At 36.7% G+C, this 16167-nt stretch overlaps 1 protein-coding gene across 10 annotated transcripts in view; it reads right to left on the bottom strand.

Annotated features, from left to right (window-relative positions):
• The window catches only part of stxbp5l (syntaxin binding protein 5L), a 135158-nt gene that overhangs the window by 27295 nt on the left and 91696 nt on the right, over window positions 1-16167 (bottom strand). For 5 of the 10 annotated variants that reach the window (XM_079881592.1, XM_079881596.1, XM_079881594.1 and 2 more), the window contains exons 12-20: window positions 15282-15429; window positions 15108-15175; window positions 13051-13091; window positions 11679-11896; window positions 11200-11366; window positions 10900-11025; window positions 7206-7357; window positions 4427-4495; window positions 3331-3396 (exon numbers count right to left, since the gene is read on the bottom strand). In XM_079881592.1, the coding sequence (XP_079737718.1) occupies window positions 3331-3396; window positions 4427-4495; window positions 7206-7357; window positions 10900-11025; window positions 11200-11366; window positions 11679-11896; window positions 13051-13091; window positions 15108-15175; window positions 15282-15429 (1055 nt within the window). The remainder of the gene's footprint in view (window positions 1-3330; window positions 3397-4426; window positions 4496-7205; window positions 7358-10899; window positions 11026-11199; window positions 11367-11678; window positions 11897-13050; window positions 13092-15107; window positions 15176-15281; window positions 15430-16167) is intronic. The other 5 variants (XM_079881595.1, XM_079881598.1, XM_079881599.1 and 2 more) reach the window with 2 other exon arrangements.

Below are 16167 nucleotides of genomic sequence, written 5' to 3'. Positions count from 1 at the left end.
TACAGATTTTGTTGTTTTGTCCTTCTTAGAGACTATGAGACTATGACTTGTGAATGTGAAATGTGAAAAAAACATATAACATTTTAAATATTATATTTTAAAAACTATGAACTACACAAAGATAAATACTAATTTATTCAATATTTAGTTTGTGGATTTGTGTAAAATTGTGACTGTTCCTTTGTGGTGTAATTTCAATCACAAAAATTATTTTCCCCCAAATAATTGTATTTTTTGTTGTTGAAAAATCAGAGATAAAATATGACACGTGTCATGTGTGAAGAAAACGGAAAAATCAAGATAAATAAAAAACATTATATTATATTTAATATTATTTACATTATTGTGTGTCATTTTTAATCAGCTATAATTGTGTCAGATTATGCAAAAAGTGTAAAAATAAAATGTATTAGGATACATAAAACGAAGAATATCTGGCATTTTATTATAATTTTTTTTAAACATTTTTCCAACGTATTTTCCACCACTGAATGTTATTAAACACAATACTGTACATAATTAGAGATGTGGTGGAGAAAAAAAAAACTTATTATGCAATTCTACTGTGATGCACAGTATTTTGAACATTGTTATACTAGTGACTAAAGTGTTTGTTTTCTAAAAGTTCACTATAGTGTTTGTTTGTGTCCATATTTAAACAATACCCAGGCAAATTTACATGCACCAAATACCAACATGAATGCTATGAAATCTACTCCCTCAAACACAAACAAATGTTTTTTCCATCATATTCTCCCTCATCATCATCATTATTTATACTTTCTCTACTAGTCCTTCAAACACTCTTTTTATGCTTCAATGGCTGATGCCCAGAATCTCAGTCCAATTTTTGGGCAGAATTCCCCAGCCAATCGTAGAAAGCCATTTCTTGACTCCTGTCATAATAGCTGCTTCCACAAAAACACATCTGAATTACTCCGCAGCATGAAGCCAATGCAACAAATCCCACAGAAGAAAATACACAAAGGATACAGTTCTGAAAGCCAGTTCTTTACCACAGAAAATTCTAGAGAAAAATTACACATATGTGACTCCTATATATATGCTTCACTACAGACTTGAGATATTAAAAGGAACAGTTTATACAAACACGGCAATACTGGCATTGTTGTATGAAAATGAGCACAGTGAACAATCCACAAAATGTCTTCTATTTTGGTTTCACAGAAGAAATAAATTCATACAGGTTGAGGTTAGATTAAACAGTAACCTAATTTTCTCTTTTAGGTGAACTCCTTTAAATGCTTGATACATAGCCACATTTCAGAAGTAAACCTCATGTCTCCTCTCGATCTCTAAAATTACTAATGTCAAGCTACAGCCTTCAGCTCGCCTTCCCAAGTGACTTCCATCTTTCAGGCTGCCTGCTGAGCTGAGAACTGGGAAAACAAGCAGAGGCTTCAACTGCACTGAGACATGAGAGTGAACAGAGAGAGAGAAAAAAAACAGCACATTTTCTAACGCAAAAAAATGTGCCTCTGATATTTCAAACAACACAAACTTAAAAAAAAAAAAAAAAAAAAAGACAATGCAATATTTCTTCCCCTGAGAAATCAAAGCTTTACTGAAATAATTCTTCTAAATTAAGAGCTCTATTTAGATCCTCAAGGAAAAGGACCATTGTTGTCATCGTGTTCAACCCATTGAGACGATGCAAACATTGAGTAAAGCTCTGTAAGCATTATCATATTCTCATAAAAATTCTGCACAGGTTATGACAGCTTTAAAGACGAGAAACAAAGACACTGGAAGTAAGAGAGTGAAGGAAAGAGCCTCCAGGGACTGAAGACCTGTGCTGTGGGGAAACTGAAATAAGGACAGTAAAGAAAAAAAAATAAGTTTGAAGATTTTTGTGAGCATTATTTTACCGTTTTTGTCAGTAAAGCTGAAATGTGTGATTTTTTTAATTGGAATTTCAAAAAAGAATGACAGGTTCCTCAAACACTATCTGTCATTGTTTTCAGTGGTGACTATCAGAGATAGACTGATGGTTATGTGTGGTTGTGGTGGCTGGCTATAAGAACTAGCAGTATGGGTGATAGGGTGTTCGGCTGCGGCTGCATTTTATTGAACATACTGACATACAATACACTATGCACTTATACTGTTCAATATGTACTCTACCATCTAGTGTATGAATTTTATAAGATTATTTGGTTATACAGCATCAGAGTGTGGTAGCCCCTCCCCTTTCACTACATAAGGAAAGCTGAAACAGTAGTGTCCAACATTCCGCCCTTCATTTTTCAGTTAAAGTGCATCGTTAGGGTATTTGAAGTGCACTTCTTGTTGGAATTTTTAGTGTGAGCACACTACTGGCATAGAATAGTGCACAAGTAATTTTTTCTGCATTGAAAATGTTTTTGTGGCTGCCAAAATTAATCTTTGTCCAGCCAAAGATTTTTTTGATCATTTGATGTGATGAAACCTGCCACTTTGTACTGGTACCTGCTGATAGCCGGCTGCTTTAAAACGCTCCTGTGAGTGTTTGTGTAGGCGCCCTGTGAAGAGTTTCTATTTGCAAATTTGCATTTCTGTTGAGCGTGTGAACGCAATGGCCAATCAGATGTTTAAGTTAGTCAGAATCTGCTCAACACCGTTCAAAATGGCGTTTTGCCAACTTTCATTATAACCAACAAAGTATAAACACAATGTTAGATTCATTGCACAGTGCAGACAGCTTCATTGATTATAACGGGAGTTTCGCAAGAGTGCAGCTTTGTGTACCTCGCGTTGTAACTGACAGCTTCAGTGATTACAATGGTAGTGATCTTTGCTCGATTTCTATATTTTTCATGCTGCTAACTACACATTGCAAAGTGATACTGGATTGACAACCATTTTTAAATCCTCGACTGAATCCAGTTGACAGTGATAACCATAGCAAAGGACAGAACAAAACAATCTGATACTGTACGTCAAATGATCTGTGCATAAAGTCTTGGAGTGTAAATTCAATAAATAGACCAGTAACTTTTTCAATGTGTTACTTTGTGGTTCATTTTATCACTAACTTTTTAAATCAGTCACTGAGTGACTTTTTTTTTTCAGATTTATTGTCAGTACTGGGCTTGCAGTTCACATAGTTAGGGTAATTTGTACTGTGTGTGTGGATGGCCGTGTTCGTCCGCCACCACCGAAGACCATTTTTAATACAGTATTTGAGGTAGGTGTGGTCATGAGTGGGTGTGGTTATATTAAGCGGGTGTGACCAAACATGGGTGTGCCTATCAAAGGTAGACATATGTGTGATTATTAAAAGTAGTGAGAATATCGGAGGTGGGTGTGGTCATGAGTGGGTGTGGTTACCTGAGGTGGGTGACTTGCTCCTCTCTAGGTCCAAAGACACCTGATTATCAGAAAGCTCCGTAAGGCCTGACATGGAGGAACATGGAAGGCACGGTAAGAGGACGCAGATGATAATACCACTAGTTTCCATTATCACCAAACACATCTGCATGCATCAAACCACCAGGACAAACAATGTGGTCTGAGACACTATCATGATCCTGGAGCGATTCAAGGAAGATGTGTATACATCTTCATAACATACAGTTTTTTAACTATTTTAACTAGGTGTACATACTTTTTTTAGCCATGACGTGGTTGTTTAACTCTTGTCTGCTGTGAACATGAGCTGTTCAACCACATATATACAGGTATATTAACTCCAGAATCAAACATGTTCACCAACACCACCAACAATTCCATGCATGTGTGTGTATGCAGGAGAGAGAAAGAAGAAACAAAATTGTATTGATGTTCCTCAAGGCACGATGGTAAATTATAAGGCCTGCACTGCATCAATATCAATCAGTTCATGAGAGTGTGTGCAAACTTGAGTTATTCTGGAAAGTAGATGCTTAACAGATCTCAATTACTTAAAAGAATGAAGAATTAAATATTATGTTCATATAGAGGAATGCAGTGAAAGCCTCATTTTCACAAACGTGATAATTCCATTGGCAGAGTCTGTTTTCAAAGGTCACTTCTTCCAATGTTTTTTAAAAGCTTCTCTATTTTAGCAATGTTGACTTAAATTAGTAGAATTAGTTGACTTTAGTATGAGTATGAAATTTGTTTTTAAAAATTCACGCAAAAAATTTTATTAAATGGAAATGGTTAAATGGTTCATTACAAAAACCTTTGGCACAAATCAATAAAACACTTAGCAAGGAGACAATCAAAGATGGAAGTTCAGGATATGTTATGATATTCTGAAACAATTCATTGAATTGCAATAAATAATAATATATTGCACTGAATGTAATGCAGAACAGTAATTCTACCTTTGGTAATCTTCATCAAAACAACACATTTTTGATAAATGACATCCCATTGTCTGTGGTTTGTCTCCTTGCTATTGTGATGCCCCCGCCAGCGCTTCACTGGAGACGTGACTTACTCTGGTAGGAAGTACGGATCCGTTTCTTTGAATCGGAATAAAAGTTAGACAGGCCGCGCATGCAAAAGTCTGCAACAGCGCCCCCATGCCCCAGCAACCGCCACCCACGAGAGGAGAGATGGAGCAAGGGAGTAAAAGAGGAGGAGAGAAGAACAAAACAGGCTCAGAGTGACAAAACGCGTGTGACCACAATCTGAGCAAGACCCAGTGTATCGAGGGAGAGAATGAAGGCATAAAGCTTGGAAAATTGAGCCTAACCTTTTGCATTTTCGTTCTTCCAAAAAACAACAAAAAATAAGGCAAAAAAACAGCTAAACAGAAGGAAACAGCTTTTTGGGATTAATAGCCACCTCAACTATGGCAATGAAATTGCTCAAACAAACAAACCAATAAAAATAACATAAGTACAAAATATGAACAAATAAAAATGGCTCCTCTCTCAACTGTGGCAATGATATTGCACAAACAAACAAACCAACAAAAATAACATAAGTACAACATATGAACAAATAAAAATGTCTCCACTCATCTGTGTCTATCTAAAAGTGTATGTGTGCAGGTGCGAATTAATTTTGCAGACAGATTCCGTCTAAAATGATTGTGAGTATCTGACAGCAGTCGGATCACCTGAGCTACACTGTCTTCACTCCTTCACAACATTGCATTTGTTGAATAGAATGTAACCAACCATTTCAATTTTTACAGAGCCAACTGCGGCATCACTGATAAAGTGGGGTCCAAAAGTCTGAGACCTGACTGAAATTCTGGGATTCAATATGTATTTTAAACCTGGAGATAAACAGAAAAAAAAAATGAAATCAAAAATATTTTTTTTGTGATAAACCATGAATAAGACTGCACTATTTTCTGTCACTAATCAAATAAGCATATTTGTGACTATTTCTCAATTGGCCATGATTAATGTATTCACTAGAAACCAAATCAGCATTTTGGAATGATTTCTGAAGGATCATATGACACTCAAGACTTGAAATTATGTTTGCCATCACAGGAATAAATTACATTTTAAAATATATTAAAATAGAAGTTATTTTAAATTGTATTATTATTTCACAACATTACTCTTTTACTGTAGTTTTGATCAAATAAATTCAGTCTTGGTGAGTATAAGAGATTTTTCAAAAACACCGAAAAACTCTTGAATTGTAGTGTATATAAAAGTACTATTAATACACAAAAGTAATATTAAGTTTTAATGAGAGAAAATTACTGAGCGTAGTCCATTTGTTATACTGAAAACATCATTTGCAATAGGGCTTTTCACACTGAGCTTCACCCCGGGTTATCGTCGCTCTAAACACCGCTTTTAACCCCGGGTAGAGGAGCGTTTCACACTTTTAATTTAGAAGTGGGGTTAGCACTGCTTTTTACCAGGGGTTATGAAACCCTGGTATGGATTTCGCTTTTGCGCTGTTAACTCCGCATTGCGGTGACAAACTTGTACAGTGTAAAACAATGCGATGTTAGAATGTTACAACTAGATGCTAGCAAATCACATGCCTCATATTCACGTGCTTTTGGCAGTCACGGAAACACCCCGCAATGTATATAAACAAAATTTCTGCGTTTGATAGGATAAAAATGTCAAACGGCGATGGAAAACTTGAAGAAGAGACCATTTAATTCTTACCTTTATAAAAATTAACTCTTGATATTACAGTCAGCAATGTGTAATATGAGGACATGCAATGCTAGAGCCTTTATGTAAACAGGTCACATGCTGAATTTGTCCAGTCAGTGATACTGACACCTTAAATATGCAAATAAGGAATTTAACAGTGTGAAACGTGAATAAAGATAACCCAGGATTCCCTTTACCGGGGGTTTAGAATGACCCAGGGTGAACTATTTCAAGTGTGAAAAGCCCTAATGAAAACTGCATTGAAATTTTTAAAATAGAAACACTTTGATTTAGTCTCAGACATTTGGATTCTACCATATACAAAGGGAAAGACTAAAGAACATGTTAGAATGAACACAGAGGGGGACTTCTGGCCCTTCAGATCATCAGATAGGAATACACACTGGCCATAGTGTGTGGGTGAGCGTTAAGACGTTCTCTGTCTTTTTCGAGAGCTTACATAAGGTACAGATCAAAATCATTCTTCGACCGCACCAAACGACCTTTCTGCCCACCTCTGCATCTCCATGTCGGCTCAAAGCCTCTCGGTTTCTAAAGATACGGCTGCCTGAACAAGAGGAGGGAGAGCGACCGCTTTGAAGTGAGGAGCCAGCATGACTGCCTCCCCACAGCTTCCTTTTGATGAAGCTCTATGAAAACAGATCTTCATCTCCAGCTTTCCCTTATGACATCTTTCTCTGGATGGGACGTGTGAGTGTAAGTGTGTATGTGCGTGAGCAGTCGAGGTAGGAGGATAGAGGAGGGCAGGTGGAGCGAGATCTGTGCTGGATTAGTAACAGCGAGTCCATATGGCAGGTTACGCTGTGTTCTCTGTTAGGTGTCGTGCTCAGGCAAAGACCAACAGCAACAGAGACACAACAGACGACATGCAGAGAAGGCAACCATGAATGCAGTCTGTCCCATGCAGTTAAAGAGAGGGACTGTGTGTTTGTGTATGAGAGACCACTTTCAGGCAAGGACAGAAGTTAGATTTGCAAAGTTTGTTTTTTGATGGCTGAAATGTTGAGCATGTTTGCAGATGCATGCCAGTGACATGTGTGTTCACAGCTGGTATTACAGAGAAACACAATGTATTTGAACATTTGCGGGCTTCTGAGACACATTGTGCATGTGTACCTGATGTGGACTGCCGGTTTTTGCGAGGAGAGCGTGTTAGTCGCTGGAAAGGGTCTGCGGATCCGTACAGCTCCAGGGTGTTCATACACAGCAGAATGGTTTTCTGCAGGTAGTCCACAACTGCCAAACCATTGCAGTTACCTACAGCCAACCTGTACAAACACACACTCACTGATCATTCACAACTACGTTTCTTAGTAAAAGTGTCAGTTATACAAAAGCCCATTATAAAGTCAAGTTCAGTCATGACTAACAATACTTTTGCTATTGCAGTCATGATTAAATATAATACAATTACTGAATGTAACATTATGTCCGCTTTAACGCATCTGAGTCGGCCACGATACTCGCCGTGAAATGGGCTGAGGGCGCAATATGGCTGTGTGCATTGGGTTTATAAAAAGTGCAAAAATTTGGGATTTCGTTAGAGCAGTTCGTTTAGTACGAGGCTGAATCCAGCTGCTTATTTGTTTGTCATTATATGAAGCGTGAGCCTATGATTCTATTCATACTCTCTCTCTCTCTAATAGTGTGTAACACACTATTTCCACTATTTATTGCCATCCATTTGGGATTTATAGACTCTCTCTCTCTCTCTCTCTCTCTCTCTCTCTCTCTCTCTCTCTCTCTCTCTCTGTGTATATATGAAGAGTTCAGATGCAAAAGCCTCTAAGTGCCATCTGAAATTTTCTTCTAGAATGATCATTTTTATGAAGCTCGTTTATTTAAGTTCAGTAATTTCACTTAAATGACAATTATTAGGTAATTTGCATTGCCATTTAAGTGAAATTATTGAACTTAAATATACGAGCTTCATAAAAATTATCATTATAGAAGAAAATTTCAGATGGCACTTAGAGGCTTTTGCATCTGAACTCTTCAAATACTGTCACAATTATGAATATGGGACTACTATGTACAACAAGCAGAATAATTGGAAAAAAAAGAAAGAAAAAAAACGGTATAAAAGGTTAGAAAGTATAACGTTTGCGGTGTCAGTCAAGTCCGAAGCAAAGTGCACCCAGTAAGTAATGCGTTATGGCAACTACGTCTCAGACAGTCTGGTGACAGATAAAAAATTAACATTAAATAACTTTCAAGTGATTTGTCACGAAAGTGCGCATCAAATATGCTAAACCCAGAAGCTCAAACGTGTGTGTGACGCACTAGCAAAGATCTCATTGGTTCTCGCGTGTCACATGCACGTTTGAGCTTTTTTTCCTTTGGGGGTTGGCAAACCCTTTGAAGGTACATACCGCCACCTACTGCAAGACACCTACGTGACAGCTGACGTAAAATAAAGGATCAGGCTTAGAAAAAAAATAAAAATTACTCGCCCCAATACCGATCCTTGAGATCGGCTCGGGACATCCCTAGAATATACAAAAATTCTGTTCAAAATTATATTATATATCAAAGTTAATTCAGTATAAATTCTGAATATATTAAAATTTTAAATATACTAACTAAAAAGAAAAAAAATATACACAACTGTTCAAAAGTTTGGGGTCAGTACGATTTTTTTTTTTTTTCAAAAGAAATCAAAATTAATAAAAAATTTTGCAAGAAATAACTAAATTAATCGGAAGTGACAGTAAATATATTTATATTGTTATAAATAATTATATTTCAAATAAATGCTGATGTTTTGAATTTTCTTTTCATCAAAGAATCTTGAAAACATGTAAAATGCTATACAACTTATTTAACCGTTAACATTTATTTAGTTATATAAATTTCACAGTGCTTTTTTTCCATAGATTTTCACTGTATTTCACTTAAATATTAAAACCCTACATTTTTATAAAAAATAAATAAATAAATAAAACTCTTATTTTGTCTAGAATGCTAAACATCAAACATGTTCTACAAGGGGTATATGCAACTTTATAAGATCAGCTGCAAGAGACTGATTATAAAATGTTCCATCAATCAAATTTCAAGACACAAAAAAACTGAGTCTGAATGACACTGAGTGTGCAGTGACATTAAGGCCGTGTGTCCACCAAAGCGTTTTTTCAAGCGGCTGGCGTGTTTTTTCAATGGTTTTCAATGGGAGCGTCGCGTTTTTAAAATGCCATGAGCGTAACGAGGCGCAGAGCGTTTTTTTCACGCTGAAGCGCTGAGCGCTCGGCGTTTTTTACAGGTCGCCGAGAGTTGAAGAATGTTCAACTTTGGGTAAAACGCAGCGCCCATCACTGTCACTTTTACACAGCCATCCAGTCACAGTGGAGGAGGGGCTGGACAAATACCACACCGACCAACTGTCACAACATTCTTTCTGTACAACGACATCAACCGGCAGAGCTAACCGAACAAAATGGATGAAAAATAAATGTTAAGTATGAAACAAATTATCTGCGTACAAGTAAACTGTGCTGCGGATATTCTGTATCATAGCAACGAAGCGTCTCAACTGAAAAAAAACCCCGCTCTCAAGCGCCCACAGCTAGGCGTTTTCAGCAGAGCATCTAGCGTTTTCAGATGGCTAAAAAAGCTTTGGTGGACACACGGCCTTAAGTTTTGTTTACACTAGTGCGTTTTCGTTTTAAAACGCACACCTTTTGCTAAGGTTACGCCTTGCATCCATACTACTCCGGAGTTTACAACTCTCGAAAAACGAGACTGTTGGAAACGCTGCAAAGCCCATTTTAGTTTGAGAACTCCAAGGTTGGATTTCCGTGTAGACGGACCAAAACCGAGACTTTTGAAAACGAAGGCGTGGATGCCCACATTGGGTCTTCTGGATCATTGCATATCTTTCTCTGATTCGTCAAGCCCCTATCATATGACCATTACACTAACGAAAGACAACAATAACATACCAGCCTCGACGACCGTGTAAACAATAACATGGAGACGGAACTGCAAGCTTTGCTGACATTGTTGTCCTTTTTAGCAGCCATTGTGCAGTTAAACTCTGCATTTTATACTGCAGATGCCTACATACGCAAGAGGTAAGCTATCATTAGAGCAATCGGCAACAAATCCAAATCTCCAAATTTACACTTGTACACGCATGCCCAGTGTGCATGAACGTTCATGTGACATGCGTTTTCGGTCATGTAGTGTGGACAGAAATCTTTTCTGAAACGCAGTGGAAACACCAGTACGGACGAGGATCATTTAAAGATTTTTAAATGCCGTGTTAAAACGAAAACGCACTAGTGTGGACATAGCTTTAATCTGCTGAATTCAAAGTCTTTCTGTCCATTGTAGCCAAACATCACCATGGAAACCTTTGCTCATAATTAAGGTTGCGACTGAATCAAAACAGGATGACAAAAAGTGAAATATTCGAAAGGAGGCCAAATTACAACTGAGAGTTTTCCCACTTTAATCAAAAACATCAAACACCCCATGAGCTGGGATATTAACATCTGGACACATAAGGCTGGAGTGTGCAGTGATGACAAAATCAATTACATTAAACATGGGAGGACTGATATGAGTCAGAGAAGACTCATATACCACACAATAATGTTTGATTACCATACTCATTTACCATGCATGGTACATCAGTCCAAACAAGTAAGAAAAAAAAATCTTGGTATTACCACTGTATATTTTAATTCTAATTCTATGGTATTTATTTGCAAGGAACAGTAGAAGACAGAATATTAAATTAGAGGAAAAAGTGAAGATTCTATTGGCTGAATAAAATGGATAACATAAAAGAGGAGAAGTCACTTACAGTCCATAGGCAGAGTTTAAATCCAGGCTGGTGATTTGTTGTGGCGGCTCGCCATCAATCCATAATAACTGAACCACCAGCTCCGCCTGGTATCCAGGAGGCATTCGGATCATACGATCTTTAACCCTGAGAGGCAAGTATTCCAATTTAGTTTAATGTGGAATCAAATTTTTTTGTTAAACTTTCATTAAACCTAATATGTTCTATATTGTATTGTCTAGTAAGTAAGCTAACAATGTCCCGTCAAGTCCTACATACAGTAGAAAAACATAAAACATTGTGATTTTTGTGTAGTCTAACTTGAGGCAAGTGATGCTGTCCCGCGCGCTGTCCGGCGTGTTGCTGCGGGGACTGGGGGGTTGTGGCTGGGGTGAGAGACCGCTGGGGTCTGAATAACATGGAGTGTTCTCTGTGTCCGACGGAGAGATGACGTCCTCCATCTCACACTGCAGCCGCACCTCTAAGGACTTCAATGCAGTATTCACACACAATATAAAGTTAATCCATAGTATGCATTTAAAAAAGAAGATATTTTGAAGAATATTTTAACTGATTTTGTCCATTCAATAAAAGTCAATTGGGTCCAGAGTTGTTTTGGACCCAATTGGGTTTAATTATTTGGACAAAATCAGTTGAGATATTCTTTAACATATATTATTCTGTATACAGAAAGACCATAGAGAAAGGTTTGAAACAGCATGAGGGTGAGTAAATGTTGACAGAATACATTTTTGGGGGTGAACTATCCCTTTAAAAGAACAGAAGTTTTCTCAACTCACCGTGATGGTGGTGTTGGCGTCATGTTTGCTGAAGCGGTACAGGATGACGTGGGCACTGATGCCGACTACACAAAAGATACGGCTCTGCGGGCACCAGCTGATCATCTGAACGGCGTAGGGGTCCTCCTCAACAAGCTCGCCGCCGCGTCCCACGTCTCCACTCTTAGGATTCTCAAATACCTTTGATGTCTTGAGCTTATACAACATCTGCAGTGTGACTGACAGAGATGGAGGTTATCACCTAATCACATCGTATTACATAATGAATATGATGCACAGGGTGTTAAAACGGAAATAATGCCTTAAATGAAAATATTCTGTGTTTAGTCCAAGTTAAGCTTAATCGACAGCACCTAATGGTGGCATGATTACCACAAAGAATAGTGTCTCTACTTTTAGAGGAAAAAAAAAAAAAAAAACGGTTTAAATCAAGACATTTAAGGCACATTCACACCATGGATGATAACTGTAATGATAACTATAATTATAAAGTTTTAATAATTGCTATAATTTTTTGAGAATAGAGAAGTCCACACCACACTTCAACAATAACAACACAGAGGAATAATATCTTTGGAATCACATTCAGAATCATTTTTTTTCAGCTGATGACAGCCAATCAGAGCTTGACGACATATCCGCAGCACGCACTTATAACAAACAGAACATTACTGTTCATTGGTGTGAATGCTAATAAAGTTATTTTTATACTTAACTTTAAAGTTATCATTCTTGTTGTGAACAGGCCTTAACAAAGGAAGTGAATGGGGTCAATCTGTTAACAATAAAATAGACACATTTTTCAACAGTATAGCCACAAGATGTAAACAGTATCTGTACTAAAAAATAACACATTAAACTTGTCTGTGTAAAATGATATTCAGCTTTGTTGCCTTGCAACAGAACACCACCCTCTAACCTTAGTTTGATTGTAAAATTATGATTTAAACAGCTTCATGGCTTAAATAGCAGACTAAAGTTAACACAATCATTAATGAAAGTTCTTTTATAAAATTATCAACATATTATTTCTGTACAAATCCTCCAAAATTGTCCTCAATTGTGCGTCACTGTAACCTCAATATATTTTTTCAATAGTAAACAAGGGATGATCTAGGGATGATGTGGTAATCAACGCTGTCAAATAAGCTTAACTTGTATTGAACCCGGAATACTCTTTTAAGTAATGCCCATGGTTGTGAAACCATCACATATAGGTGTGGTATTTGGATGTCCATTTTGGTCATATTGGGTTTGAATTGTAAAGAATGAAATGAAAAATGAGGAATCATATGGCAGAGGAAAGAAAGCATGAGACGGAACAGCATGAGGCTGAAGGGGGGGACAAGCTCTTCAAAGCGAAGACACTTACTCGCTGTGGCATCCCAAAACTTTATCGATCCGTCTGCATGTCTGTGGGGGACAGCAAAGAGGAAGGACAAAGAGTGATCGTATGAGCGAATGAGTGTATGTGTTAAACCGCTTAAGAGGAAGCAGGCAATGACAGCTTTGGAAACAGAAGGGAAAAAGAGGCAGAGAGAACAACAGGCAGGGTCAATAGCACTATTGAATTAAAGCGGAGAAGTGCGATACATTTACCAATGAGAGCCAGGCAGGAGGCACATTTAGACATCACTGACTTCAAGTGAAAAAAACACAATCAATGCATGCTTCAGAAGTACAAAAACAAAATCAATCCAGAGTTTTCAAGCAAATAAAAATTCTATAAATGACCTTCATGTGTGGGTGGAAAGTTTCACTTTTTGAGACAGGGGTGTCAAACTATTTTGAAGAGTCACCTTGTGTGGGCCGATTTGTTCATTTGTTATACCTGAACAACAAACCTTCTGAAACTTCTAAAGATAAAGATTATGCTTTCAAAAAAAAAAAAAAAAAAAATTCAGCTGCAAGAAAAGGGAGCACATAGATTTTACTACTTTCATTAAGAAGCCTTTAGATGACATAAACATATGAAATCATAACATCAGTTGACAGTTAACCCTATAGCAGTTAAAAAACAAAACTGTATGCATTTAGCGGAAGAACATTGATTTGTGCTCCAGCCCTGCGTGACTCTGCTTTATGAGAAGCAGGATAACCATATGCATCCGCATTCACTACTATGCTTAATAGACATAACCAATTTAGATGGAAAGAATCTCAAGCTGACTAGCTGAAGACGTTCCTGTAGCTATACCCATTAATAGACATGGCACTACATATGGCAATTTATGTTTTCAATAAAATACCTTAATCACCTGGTGAGTAATAAAAATGCCATCTCCACGTCACTTTTAAAACATTTCAAATTCCTTATAGTCCTCACCATCTTCGAAAAGCCAAGCAAAGCTAATGTTATCCTTGTTTTATTGCGAGCTCTGTCACATTCTCTTTTTGCCAGCAAACTCTCTTCTTTTTTTAAAATGGGTGATTCCCCAGAGGTTTGAGATATAGCATGCCCCATTGTCAACCATGGAGCAACATTTCACTATTTACGGTTATGACGGGACACGAACAGGTGAGTAACATATGTATTGAATTTCCGATGAAAACCATCTCAGCAGGTCTAAAATCTAAACCTTATAATAGGCTTACCATAGTGAATCACGGTAAGACAAAAACACGTTTTGGAAGAAGGACTGATGATGTATTGACTCGTTATTTACAGTACATTTTGTTAATTCTGGAAAAAGTTACATAATGTACCTTTAAATGCTACAAATTGCTGTCTATTTTTTTATTCCAATGCCTAAGTTTCAAATTTATGTAAAAAATTTTTTATCAGAAATGATTCTTTGGTATTTGAATGCATAAGACATGTCACATTGTAGATTTTTGCACAGATCGAGTTAACAACTTAAAAAATGTTTTTTTGTCAAATAAAGACTAAATCATTACGGTTTCCAATAATTTTATGCAACAATATTTCAAAAGCAGCATATAAAGCATACTGCTCAAATACCTTCAGAAAGTTTAGCTGTAATGCTAAAACTGATATGTTTTGTTAAATCAATTTGTAATATACACTACCAAGTTTGTGGTCAATAAGGAGATTTTTTTAAGAAATATATTTTTTTTTCAGCACAAATATATAAAATTGATCAAAAGTGGAAGTAAAGATATTTACATTGTTGTAAAAAAATATATATGTATATATTTCAAATTAATGCTAATCCTGAAAAAAATAATCATAATTTGATCAAATAAATGCCACCTAGGTGAGCTAAAGAGACTTCTTTAAAAAACATTAAACATTTTACTGACCCCAAACTTAAACTGTAGCTTATTCTAAGGTGTAAGCATGCAATACCAGAAATAATCAATAAAATAATACTTAATATGATACATGATACTGACATTTAGCCTTGTTTCTGAGCTTTCAGCCACAGATGCATGTTGAAAACATAAAGCACACACAAATTCACTTACCCTGTAACGATAATCTCTGGATACGTCTGCGAACCGACCGTCCATGTGCCACCACTGACCGGCCACTCCTGAACACAAAAACAATAAAAAAATAAAATAAAAAATAGATGATGTTACAATGGAAATCGAGAAACTCAAAAAAACATTGTAAATTAGCTTAGAACTTTGACAAACCTTGTGACTATAGCCGGTCTTTTTGTGTTTGGCTCCTATGGAGTAAAGCACGGGTATGATGTCGGGGGGACAGTCGGCAAAGTAAGCAGTGCACGTGACTGGAGACTCATGGACATCCATGGGGTATGGGTTCTCAAAGATAGGAAAACTAAAGGAGAGAGAGATTTATAAATGAACAACAGGTATTTATTAAACAGAAGATTTCTCGGAAGTCTGATTGGAATATATCACATTCAAAATTTCATAAAATAGCCTATATCCATATACACATCTGTGCCCGCACATTAACTGACTGACTTCTGTATTAATGTGCATTACGTTGCTACAGGCAAGCATAAACAGAATACATCAGGGTCTCCAACCTTAAGTGACAGCTACCTGAAGGGGATCAAATGATCTACAGGGCTACAAATTTGAAATACATAAGAATGAGTGTTATCATGATAAAAGAAACTGAGGCTATTTTTAGAAAGTGCCCTGTGGGCGACTCTATGTGGGCTACCAGGTACTGACTCCCACGAGTACTATATTGATGCCACTGAACTACATTCATGCAACTGAACTATATTACTCAAAAAAGAATTAAAAATTAAGAATATATTAGTATTAATATGACAGGTTGTCCTGCCCTCACGCCAGTAAATATGTCATAAGAGAAGAGATGTCGCTGCAAGAGGGATGGAAAGTTAGTTTGATTAAAGATTACAAACATTATTATTATTTTTTAAATAATGATTTATAATAAATACTGCAAATAAGTATTTGTAAAAAAAAAAAAAAAAAATATATATATATATATATATATATATATGTATGTATATATATTTATTTATTTATGGCTACTTTAATGGAATATATGGATGACTGTCTGATTCTGAGAAGGTTT

The sequence above is a fragment of the Squalius cephalus genome, assembly GCF_949319135.1.
Source record: "Squalius cephalus genome assembly, chromosome: 9".
Taxonomy (NCBI): Eukaryota; Metazoa; Chordata; class Actinopteri; order Cypriniformes; family Leuciscidae; genus Squalius; species Squalius cephalus.
Note: the sequence above shows the minus strand (reverse complement) of the source record. Positions and strands in the feature narration are given on the sequence as shown.